Source organism: Populus alba, chromosome 7, assembly GCF_005239225.2.
Source record: "Populus alba chromosome 7, ASM523922v2, whole genome shotgun sequence".
NCBI classification, from domain to species: domain Eukaryota; kingdom Viridiplantae; phylum Streptophyta; class Magnoliopsida; order Malpighiales; family Salicaceae; genus Populus; species Populus alba.
This window is the reverse complement of record NC_133290.1, coordinates 701,826-714,482: the sequence shown is the minus strand read 5'-3', so window position 1 is coordinate 714,482 and position 12,657 is coordinate 701,826. Positions and strand designations below refer to the sequence as shown.

General features: G+C 34.9%; 2 protein-coding genes across 3 annotated transcripts; both read left to right on the top strand.

Annotated features, from left to right (window-relative positions):
- The first annotated feature begins 567 nt into the window (after positions 1–567).
- On the top strand, positions 568–8,322 carry LOC118032035 (flowering time control protein FPA). Of its 2 annotated transcripts, XM_035036596.2 has the most exons (7): positions 573–979; positions 3,283–3,528; positions 3,784–3,858; positions 4,190–5,106; positions 5,646–6,624; positions 6,763–7,039; positions 8,063–8,322. In XM_035036596.2, exons 1-6 carry the CDS (start codon positions 674–676, stop codon positions 7,024–7,026), a joined length of 2,787 nt encoding a protein of 928 aa, XP_034892487.1. In that variant the 5' UTR covers positions 573–673; the 3' UTR covers positions 7,027–7,039; positions 8,063–8,322. The 2 variants fall into 2 exon arrangements, with proteins under 2 accessions (XP_034892485.1, XP_034892487.1); XM_035036594.2 differs by having other exon boundaries at positions 568–979; positions 5,646–7,039.
- Positions 8,323–9,102: 780 nt separating this feature from the next.
- Positions 9,103–10,094, top strand: LOC118032123 (beta-1,3-galactosyltransferase pvg3-like). Its single transcript, XM_035036734.1, has 2 exons — positions 9,103–9,951; positions 10,041–10,094. Exons 1-2 carry the CDS (start codon positions 9,103–9,105, stop codon positions 10,092–10,094), a joined length of 903 nt encoding a protein of 300 aa, XP_034892625.1.
- The last annotated feature ends 2,563 nt before the right edge of the window (positions 10,095–12,657 follow it).

Here is a 12,657-nt window from a genome sequence, read left to right as displayed (position 1 = left end):
CACCTCACTTTTTAAATTATAATTACTAAACATGGCTTAACTTAATAATTTAATTTGAAAAATTTAAAGCTTGATTTAAGGTAAGTTTTTAATTAAATTAAATGATATATTATTTTGATTGAGTTTTTAATAATTTAATTGATCTATATCAATTAATATCTTATATAAAAAATAACAAAATATTATAATTTTTTTATAAAAATATTGAATCAATGATTCTTATGTTAACTCAAAAACTCAAGAATTTAAAAACTGTTTTTTTTTTCTGTCCTTTAATTATGATTAAAACTTTTAGAAAAGTAAAAGTAAAAGTAAAAGAAAAATATTTAAAAATCATTATTTAACCCAACAATAAAACTCGAAATATAATTTATGAGATAACTTAACTGATTAGATTTTAAATTTATTTTATAATAATCATAGAATTTAAATTTTTTTAGAAACATTAAGATTTAGATGGTTAAAATTAATCGAGTTGGATATAAATTTATATTCGCACACTCATCAATTAAAATAAAAATGAAACGACAAACCGTTCACCACCTTACCTCCCCTATAAATAACAGCCATCCGTCCCTCACTCGTATTTACTATTTATCGTCTTCTCTCTCTAGAAAAATTCCGAAATTAATTTTTTCAACCGGCAAAGCCCTAATTTCTCAAAATCCCTCCAATGGCGCCGGATCCTATTAAATCAAACAAACCGGGAATTATAAAATCAGAGACAGACCAGAAAGACTCAATGAAAGAGAGAGAAGCGAATAATTTATGGGTAGGGAACATATCAAGAGATGTAACAGAATCAGATCTAATGAAATTGTTTGCGCAATACGGTGCGATTGATAATGTAACGACGTATACAGCAAGAAGTTATGGGTTTGTTTACTTTAAACGTGTTGAAGATGCTAAACAAGCTAAAGATGCCTTACAAGGGACTTCTCTACGTGGAAATCAGATTAAAATCGAGTTTGCTAGACCGGTTTGTTGTTCTTTTCATCTTATTAACTTTGTTAATTCTGATTTATTTTTGGGTTTTGATGATTTTGGGTTTGTGGATTTTTGTTTGAATTTGATGATTGATTTGTTGTGTAATATTATTTATTTGCGTCTGGTGATGGAGATAACAGAATTTATTAACCACAAAAAAATAATTTTTTCCCCTTAACAGAGCATCGGAGATGGCGTTGATGATTTTGTTTGAAATGGGGCGTTTTGATTTAACATGCAAGGCTTTCCTTATCAAAATCAAATCGAAATCCACATAAAAATACGGTTTAAAGTGATTTAGAGAGAAAATTATGGTTCATTTGAAAATTGGGTTTTTGTTTTTTTAAATATGATTATTGTAGTATAATGATTTATTATCAGTTTTTTTGGGTTACTTTTTGAGAGATTAATTAGAGGGTTGGTAGAGGTAGAAATATTTAAAACAGATTCTTTTTAAAAAATTCAAAGGGTCGTAGTTGATTTTTTTTCCTCCATTACAGTTTTAAAAGTGTTTTTTGATAATTAACCCGTACTGCATATTATTTGTATAGAATTACTTGAAACAAAGCTTGATTAAAATTTTTATAATTTATAATTATTATTTTCAAACTGCAACCCAAAAACTGCCACTATTGCCCGACAAAAATTCGTATTCCACTCCAATAATTATCAAATTCATATTACATTCAGCGTCATTAAGAAATAAGAGAGGAAAAAGGAATCCACATTCCATTCTACATCATCAAGAAAAAGAGGAAAAGGGATATAGCTGTTGCCCGACTCTTTTTCCTCGCCATTGTGTTCGTCAATGAATTGCAAATCATAATTGTCTGCGGTGTAAATGGCTGGCAAAGCTAAATCAAATTGTCATTCAATTCAATGGATGTCGTGAAGTTGCTGTTAGTCAGCATATTGGTGGTCAAATCCCATTAGGGCCTATGGTTTTTTCTTTAACATGATAAGTTTCTTGCATCTCTAGATACAGAGCTTTACCACGATCATAAAATATGCTAAAAAAAAGTAATGAAGAGGAAAGTTAGGGAAAAGGGATAATTTCTGGAAATTTATTAGATGTACAAACGTGAATTTGCCAATCCAAAATATATGCATAAGAATTAATCCGAGTTAAGTTGTGATTTGATTAAAAACTGAAGTTTTATAAAAAAATAAAAATAAAGAAGTAATTTGGTTAAAAATTCAGTTGATTTGTAATTTGATTATATATTTTATTGTTTTTTTAAGCAATATTGTTCATGATATTAATTTTTTTTTTGTTAACTTGAGTTAATTTTAATTAACTTACCCCACTAATGACTAGAGCCTTGCATTGTATTATCGATCTCTAAATTGGGTATGTATAACGCTACCTTACGCCTTAAGCTCGTAATCGTGTGTCTACCGTGTGGGAACTAGTACTCATCATTCATGACATTTTAGAAAGGATATATAATCAAAATTGCCTGCTGCTGAATATTGGATGAGAAGGAAAAGCCCTTGGATTCTAAATCTAAATATAAAGTTCAAATTTTGAATGTGCCTGGGGTACATGCAAAAGTTTTAATTTTATGAATTTGAAGATAAATCCCAAGCAATGAAAAACTTTTTTTTTTTTTTTTTTTATCGGATATGGTTTATTTCTTGAATTTGACAAAGTACACAATTTTACCTCAGGAATAGTTTAGGATTTTATTAGGTAAAGTAGGTCTTTAATAGCTGCATAATGGAATCTGCACCATTTTAGCCATCAAAATACTCGGTTAAACATTTGGCTTCTTCCCGTTGATCTTTGTACTTAGTCACATGTGGGAGATAGACCTTTCAAAAGCAAGTTGGAGCATGTCCGAAGACATTACTAAGAGATTCATACTCTAGAAACATGTACTAAAGCAGTTCCTCTTTTAAAGATCATTGTCTTCTTTTATCATGGCAAGGAAAAAGGAAAGAAAATGGAGTTACTCCTTTGAAAGCCTTAGTAAGTTTCATGGCTATCAACCTGAAAAACATGAAGAAAGAATTATAATATCATCTTTTCTCACCAAATGATTGTACAGTGGCAAGTTTTCAAGAATCTGTCTGTTTCTGTAAAAACTCTCCTAATGGAAAATTGACAAGCTGGTAACTATGAAGTTACTTTTGTAACAGGTCTCGAAAATGGTAATACAGGCAACATGTTTTTTTCCCATGAGAGCACGTGTCCCTTGATTTTAACAAGGATGTTTTTTTTTTTTTTTGATGTGTTTGAGAATTTACTGGTGCATAACATGTCGGGTGAGCTCCTTCTTCTTCTTCTTTCAGGCCAAACCTTGTAGGCATCTATGGGTGGGTGGAATAGGCTCATCAGTTTCTGAGGAATGGCTGGAAGAAGAGTTTCTCAAGTTCGGTAAAATTGAGGATTTCAAGTTTCGTAGAGATCAAAATACTGCATATGTTGAGTATTTCAAACTGGAAGATGCTTCCCAAGCCATGAAAAACATGAATGGAAAGAAAATTGGTGGTGATCAGTTACGTGTGGATTTCCTTCGAACACAATCCTCAAGAAGAGTAAGTTGATATCTTTTGAACGTGTTTATATCTATTTTTGGCCTAGGGACTTCACTGATAGAGCTTCCATAATACAAGAAAACTAAAGTGATTCTGGCATGTACTCAATGTGTCTGTGCTCCTATGACACCCACCCCTGATTGTTATTTTTATTTTTTTTCAAATGGAACCTTTATGTTTGAGTGGTATAGTTTTTCGTTTTTCCCTTTCGGTCCATTGTATAAACAGAGGTGACATTTTCTTTACTGGCTCCAGGAACAATTACCCGACTTTCATGATTCAAGACAGGATCAGTTTTCAGCAACACATTATGGAGTAAGACGACCTCAGGTGATAAATTGTGAACAACCCTAATTCCAATACAATTGCAAAGCTCTCTCATTTCTCCTTTCCTTAACTAGCATGTTAAGTTATTACATGTCTGCTGGTTGTATGCCCTTGTGCTCATTGCACAACCTTGAGGAGCATGTACTGCAGACTAGAGTTGCAAGCCTGAACTTATTCTGTGATTTTGTGGGAGAAACTTGGCTTCATGCAGTGATATTTGAATAGATTTTTAGTTGGTCGGTAATGCTTAAACTGGCTTAGATGAGCCAAATTTTGTTTGGTTGTAGTCTGTTCATGTGGATTATATTCTGAATTTTCGTTTTTTATGTTGTAGATACCTAAATCTCCAGGGGAGCGGAAAGATGGCCAACCCAGCAATATTTTGTGGATAGGATATCCTCCTTCTGTGCGGATTGATGAACAAATGATACATAATGCCATGATTCTTTTTGGTGAGATTGAGAAAATTAAAAGCTTTCCTTCGAGGCATTATTCATTTGTGGAATTTAGAAGTGTTGATGAAGCCCGGCGTGCCAAAGAAGGCTTGCAAGGGCGGCTTTTCAGTGATCCTCGTATAACAATTATGTTCTCAAGTAGTGGACCGGCACCTGGGAAAGAGGACTCTGGTTTTTATCCTGGAGTTAAAGGTCCTAGGCTGGAAATGTTTAACAAACATCCTTTTGCACCTATGAACATCATGTTTGATCAACCTGGTGGGCCAAGAAATTTTCCTGGTCCATTTCCACCCAGTGGCATTCATAGACCGAACCTGCCAGTATGGCCTTTTGGTCCTCAAGGTGTTTTTGACCCTATACTTCAAGGTGGAGAATATAATAATTTGGCTCCATCACATAGCGACCGAGATCCTGCATCTGGGATCCTCCCTTCTCCTGCTTCAGGTATCAGGCCACCCATGAGGTCAGTTTCTAGTGGTTGGGATGTGCTTGATCCAAGCCAGTTTCCTAGGGAGGCCAAGCGGTCAAGGATTGATTCTGCACCATCTGTTGATGATGATTCTTTTCCTGCTAGAAAGATGGATGATCGTGATTTGGGTTTGGACAAAGCATACAGGCTAGGTCCTAGAGGTGCATATCCAAGTTTCCAGGGGAATAATAGTCTTAGTCCAGTTGGTGGTAGGCTTAAGGGTCATTTTGATGATGATTTCATATGGCGTGGGATTGTGGCCAAGGGTGGAATGCCTGTATGCCATGCCCGTTGTGTCCCTGTAGGGAAAGGGATAGAATCAGAGATGTGAGTATGAAATTTGCTCTTACTAATTCTTGTCTATGCCTTTTACACATTGCAAGCATTTGAGATGTTGTAGCCTGTATCTAATTTTGTTTACTTATAACACATGCTTCTTTATGTAAAATGGTTTCACCCAATAGATTCCCTTACAGAATTATTTGTTTCTGCTAGTTGTAGAAGCTGAGATGTGGTCGGTTGGCTTGCTAAATTTCCTTGAAATGTACAAAAACTCTTTACCTTAAATGTCTGCATGAAGTTGCTCGTAATGCCTTTTCTCTATCATCATTAAAAATTTCCTGGTGTTGTTTTTTAGCTGAAACATCATTTTGCATCATAAATATTCTTTTGCTAACTCCGAGTTACAACATTCCTAATTCCTTCCTGAGTAACTCCAAGTCTTCTCCTCTGACTTCAAAATTAGCTGTCACTGGATGATACCACTCAACAATGGCTTTGTTCTCATTAGCATCTCACCTTTTCCATCATGCACTTGAGCAGTAACATCCTTTTCCACCCTAACATGTGATCTTCCCATTTTGTAGACCACCTGTCATAAATTGCTCGGCAAGGACGGGGCTGGATGTGCTGGCTAAACACTATGCTCAGGCAATTGGGTTTGACATTGTTTTCTTCTTACCAGATAGTGAGGATGATTTTGCTTCCTATACAGAATTTTTGCATTACTTGGGTTCGAAGAATCGAGCTGGTGTAGCAAAGTTTGATGATGGGACCACTCTATTTCTCGTGCCCCCATCAGATTTCTTAAAGAATGTGTTGAAAGTTGCGGGACCTGAACGCCTGTATGGTGTAGTTCTCAAGTTGCCGCAGCAGGCCCCTAACAATACATCAACACAGCAACGATTGCCTCAGCCCATCCATTTTTCTCAGTATACGAACACTCAGATTTCACCACCAGAAGCTGACTATAATTTGCTCCATCAGCAGGAGGAGCAAGTGATGTCAATCCATCATAACAGGGTTTTGCATGAGGATTCAAAGCTTTCTTCAAAACCAATTTATCCGTTGACAACAGTGTCCCATGCAGTGCTGCCAGTCCCCCAAGAATATGCCTCAAATCACAGTGCAGCATCGTCCTCTGCTGGAATTTTGACACCTGATCTTATTGCTACTCTTTCAACTTTACTGCCTGCCAATAAGCAGTCTAGTTCAGAAAGTAACCAACCAGAATTGGGCTCTCCTATTGTCAGGCCACTGTTTTCTTCAGTTATCCCTGACAAAGGAACTTCCTCTCAGGGATGGAAGCATGATAATCAAGTTTCTGGAAATACAAGTCATTTACAATTTGGGAACCAGTTGAATTATCAGGTACAGGTTCAGTCTCAGTTCCAGCCTTACCCATCTGGCCCCAGCACATATAGCCATTCAACAAATGTGATCCCTAGAAACAGTCAAATCCAAGATTCTACTGTCAGCCTATCTCATCAGCGTGCAACTCCATCCAGGCCATTGGCTAGCTTTTCCATGCCTTCTCAAAGTGGACAGTTTGCTTTGTCTCCACAGGTCAGCCAGCAAAATCTGTTCAAAGTTCCTCATACCACTCAGAAAGGCTATGGGGTGGTCCATGGAACATATGTTATGGACCCGTATAGTCCATCAGTTATTCAGAAACCTAATGATACTGATACCTTGTTTTGTCAGGTTCAGGGCACAAATTTTTCCCAGACCCAATCTGGGATCCCACCATCTGCAGACAGAGGGAATGGGGAGCTTCCCAGTCAAGTGCAGCAATTCCAACCTGCTCTTTCTGTATCCGGGCAGGGTACCTCAGAGGCTGATGCTGAGGCTGATAAGAATCAGAGATACCAGTCAACGCTGCAGTTTGCAGCCAACCTCCTGCTCCAGCTACAGCAGCAGCAGAATACCAGCAACCCTGATGCACGTGGATCTGGGAATCAGCAATGAATTTTCTCTTAAGGTAATTATTTCTGCGATGACTTGTTGATTTACTAAATTGTTGATTCCTTTTAGATGGAAGTGATAAATTGGCTGTAAATGTGGTAAATTTTGTTTGTTTGTTCAAGTGATTAGATGTGTTTGTTGTTTGTCTATGATCTTAACTAACAGGTACAATACAGAACTGAACTTTTGTCTTTCATGTTTATTTCTTTCTTAATCTATTTGCCCATTTCTATTGAATTTTTTTCAGATCTGCTGTGATTGTCATTTTGATATAGGATATGCTTTGATATAGGAAACAAAGATGTGCAGATAAGTAATTTCATGGAAGTGCTTGTACATTGATTTTGATATAGTAAAGTTGGATGTTGGGAAACAGAATTGTCGTGGCTGTTTTGAGGAGCTTGAGTTTTTTTTTAAGGTGCCCAGGAAGAGATGACTTGCTTTAGATTGGGTTAGAACTTAATTATCGGAGTTGTATTTGATATTTTGATGATACAAGGGATTTGGTTCAGGAAGAAATGACCGATTTATTCATGGAGACCGAATCTCTCCCATCCTTGTGTCTATTTCTCTCCCATGCTACAAGTATTGGTAGTTACAGTGCAAACACTATAGAATTTTTTCAAAGAGAGGCTATTTATGTTGGTCAACTGTCTGTCGTAGTTATTTATCCATGTAGCATTTCCTATCCAAGCTCTCTGGACCAACAATTATGACAGCAATGGCAATTGCAGGAGGTGCCTTTAACAATCTAGCAGTTGCACTTAATGCTTATCAGTGTAGTCTATTTCTCAACTTTTGGGGGTTTCAATAGCATAGGCTTACTCTATGATGCTCTCTGTACAAACAAAAGTAAAGAATCGCTACGAGTTTTGAGTGAGTTCTGGTTGGTAGGCTCCTATCCAAAAAGGCCTTCAATAGGTTTTCCTGTTTGTTAAATGCTGTGCTATGTCGGACATGAAACCTGACTGAAAGTAAGAACTGGTTGTGTTGTGCATCTTGAATTGAACCTAAAAAGGATTTCTTTTGCCTTGTGTAGGTAAGTGGACCCCAATTTTCCTCTCAAAGTGGCATCTGTACAGAATCTACTGCCAGGGTTGGCTATTCTGTCTATATATATCAAGGAGAAAGTGCAAAATCATAGCTGTCTAGGGTTTGAGTTTGGCTAGGGTTGGGTTGATTTTATAGTCAATTCAGGAATGTAAATGGGTTTTGTTCCCCTCTCTCAACATGGAGTTATCAGGATTTTTTTCTTTTCTTTCAATCAATTAAATACAATTTTTTCTAGTTACTGCTCTCTCCCTCCAATCTTGTACATGAATTTGACCTTTAAGGTCTCAAATGTTCATCCTTTCATCATTTACTAAGACTTTATAGTTATAATACTTGGCTCAGGGTCTAATCTGTTCTAGGACTGGAGTTGTATGTTAGCATTATAAGACCTAGCTCAGGGCCTAATCTGGTCTGAGACTGGAGTTGCGAGTTAGCATTATAAGACCTAGCTCAGGGTCTCATTTGGTTTAAGACCGGAGTGGTGGGTTAGTCAGGTCATTCATTTTTCCACCCCAAAATGATTTCCTTTTGATTAAAAATAAATCCAACTTGAAATTAAATTTAGTTCTAATTAGGCTCCGAGTTGAATGGTTGACACAACACACGCATGCATATATATATATATATATATATATATATGCTTTCTACTAGTTTGCTGGAGAGACCAGCAGAATAATTAATTTCTGAAAAGTAGAACGCCAAATTGATCAAACATCTAAAAATTGCCTGCCCAAAAATGTGAGCCCTATGCTTGAAGGAGTTGCAGCATGTTCTCTCTCTTTCTCACTCTAATCTACAGAACATTGGCAATGTGATGGCAACTCTGTAAAAGTAGATCACATGTTAAGGTAACTCCCGATACTTTCTTGTAATGAAGAAAAGCATGACTACAAGACCAAAAGTTCCTCAAACAAAGGGCTCTCAGCCAAAACATGACAGAGCAGAGCATGGATTTCACTTCCCTCTTCTTCTTCTTCTATTTATCTTCCCAGCCTTGGAGCCATGATCACAAGAACAGCCTCCATAATGAAGCAAAGGAGGGTGATTCTCATTGCGCTGCCATCTCTTGTTCTCTTCCTCTTTTTCTTTTTCTACATCTTGTTCAACATCAGAGTGAAATCACTTCTCCTATCTTCATCCAACAACCATTCCATTACACTCACCAAAACACCTCTTACAGAAACCAAATTTAGCGTCCTGATTGGAATCTTGACCCGCCCGGATAACTATGATCGCCGCCATTTCCTTCGCCTTGTCTATGGAATCCAGTCATCTTCGATAGCTGAAATTGATGTAAGGTTTGTATTTTGCAATCTCACAAAGCCTGAACAAAGGGTACTCATAGCTCTAGAAATCCTTCGGTTCAACGACATCATCATTCTTGATTGCATTGAGAATATGAACAATGGCAAGACCTATGCATACTTCTCTTCACTCCCGCATATCCTACCAAGACATTATGACTATGTCATGAAAGCTGATGATGATGTTTTCATTAGGCTAGAGCCATTGTCTTTGTCGCTAAAGCCACTGCCATGGCAAGACCTGTATTATGGTTTTGTAATCCCTTGCAATAGCATGAATCCCTTTGCGGATTACATGTCAGGGATGGGGTTTTTGTTGTCCTGGGACCTTGTTGAATGGATTGGCAAGTCTGAAATCCCTGCGAATTACACAGTTGGGCCAGAAGACAAGATGGTTGGGAAATGGTTGAAGATGGGAAACAAGGCCAAAAACAGGTTCTCCGACAAGCCTGCAATGTATGATTATCCAGGAACAAATGGTAGGTGCTCGCATGAGCTCATACCAGAAACTGTGGCAGTTCATAGACTTAAGAGGTGGGATCAATGGCTGAATGTGCTTGAATTCTTTAATGTAACTAAACAACTTAACCACTCCAAACTATATCATGTATGATTTTTGTTTTTTGTTTTTGGATGAATCATGTATGATTGATCTTGAAGGAGAACTGGGAATCCATAGCACGACATCTTGCAAGATTTGTAGCACAATGGTAAAAGGGCATGCGCCTCGCTCATAGTACGTGCTAGAATCATGTACTTGAATTGAAAACACATCTTAATTTCTTCTTCTTTTTTCCACCAAGGATAAAACACATCTTAATTTATTGATAAATTATAAATTGTTTATATGTTAGGGTTTGGTTATTGTCTTAAACAAAAAAATGAAGATAATTGAGATAAAATTGACATATCCCTATGTCTTTCATAAAAATAAATGTTTATATTTGATTCACGTATTGATATTTATATATTTTGATTACAACAATTAAATAAAAATAAATTAATCATATACTTGATTTAGATTAAATTTAAACAAGTTTATACAAAAATCATCAATAAATATAAAAAATAAATGAAAAAATAAATCAACAAGTACAAAATACAAAACAAATAAAGACTTAGTTTATCAAGGATTCATTTTAGTGCTTATTATGTAAATATTTATATTTTACTTGATAGCACAAATTAAAATGAATTCATACATTTTCACATTGTATGTATTATAGGATTGATATGCATTTAAAAAAGTTCAAGATTCAACAAGCTTATAATTATAAAAACTGGATTTTAAATTGAATCGGTTGATCACGTGACCATATCAAGTGAATCAATTAACCGCTTGTTTATCAGGGATGAAAACCTGAGAATTTGCAAGAACCGATTGATTATTTTAGTTGTCAAAAAAACAGTAACGACTATAAAATAATTAATTTTTGCTAGAAACATATATATATATATATATAATAATATAGCTATTTTAAAAGTAAAAACACCTAATTCACCCACTATAAGAATTAATTGTGTTAATTGTAATTTTTTTTTTAGATTAATATGGGTGTCTGGGCCAACTTGAGCACACCTCGACTAATCTCACGGATTATAAAGTTAACGATCATGTAAATCTTTAATGGCCCTAGAGATTGAGATTGTGGGAACTCGAACTAATAACCTCTAGAAAACAAACCTAGAACCTGACTAGTTAAGCTACACTTCTTAGGGTTAGTTAATTGTAATATTTGTTAGTATTAGTGAAACACCTAATTCACCTCCACTTAGATTAAACATCATAGTAAAATCACTTATCCTCTCTCTCTCCCTCTCTCTCTCTCTCTATCTATATATATATATATATATATTGTCTAATTGAAGGATTACATATATAATTTGAATATATATTACAAGATATTTTAAGAGTAAAAACACCTAATTCACCCAATATAAGAATTAATTGTGTTTAATTACGTTGATTGTAATATATTTTTTTAGGTGTTCGAGCTAGCTTGTGCGCATCTCAACTAATCTCATGGGTCTTGAAGTTAACAACCATGTAAACCTCCAATGACTCCAAAGTTTGTGGGATTCAAAGTGGTGACCTTTAGAAAGCAAACATAAGACCTAACTAATTAAGATATACTCCTCAGAATTAGTTAATTACAATATTTCTTAGTATTAGCAAAACACCTAATTCACCTCCACTTTTATTATTGCCTCAATCCTAAAAGAATAATAAATTCATCCAAAGCTGATTTATTTTTATGTTAACATCTTCATCTTTCCACTAAAATATATTTTTGTCTATTTTATATTTATATATTCTCTCTATAACACTAACCAAACATAACTTAAATGATTAAAAATAAATTTAAAGTAGCTCCTATTTATTGCTCATCACCTCACAAGTTACTATAGATTCACACAATAACTCATTTTATTTATTTTTTATTTAATTTTTTAACGTGGTATTTATTAGGAATTTTCGATAATGTTATTATATTCTCAAGAAAAGACTCTAGCATTGGGTTGATGCTTTATATTTTGGGAAATAATACGATTGAAATTTGAAAACTAGGGCCCAAAATTAAGAAACAATTGAAATGGCAGGACTTTTATAAAAATCCAAATGGTCCTCACGCTTTTTCCCCATATTTTGCCTTGGGGATTTGATGAGGTTGCTTTTTGGTCCCTCTCCTGATCTTCAGGGTGTTATTTGAAGGATGCATCATCAGTGGAATACACTTCGGCTCTTGTCATCTGCACTTGAGCAACTCTGTTATTTCAAGGAAAACCCTTTATATATATATATATATATATATATATATATAAGCTCATGCAAGCGAATCCAAAGGCCGATAAATTGGATTGATACATATTAACTTGGTGAATTGAATCATGAATTTTATTGGTTTAATATTATTTTTTATATAATTACATAATAAAAAATATAAAAATTAATTAAATATTAAAAAAAAAATTAAAAAAAAAAACTATAAAAATTAAATTTAAAATAAAAAGTCAAGCCATGGTCTAGGACATACCCGGGCAAGGCCATATCATTTTTTTTTTTTTTTGGTACAAAGGAGTGAATCACTCTTTTTGTTTATTAAAAAAAAGAAGTAAAAAGAAATGCATATCTCACGACACTTTTAACCACCATTATAATGACTCAAAAATTTAGGAGAGAATGGTTTTTCAAGTTATTTTTCATCTAAAATATACTTTAAAAACACTATAAAAATCTCTCTAGACTAAAATAATTTACCAACTCATAACACCCTAA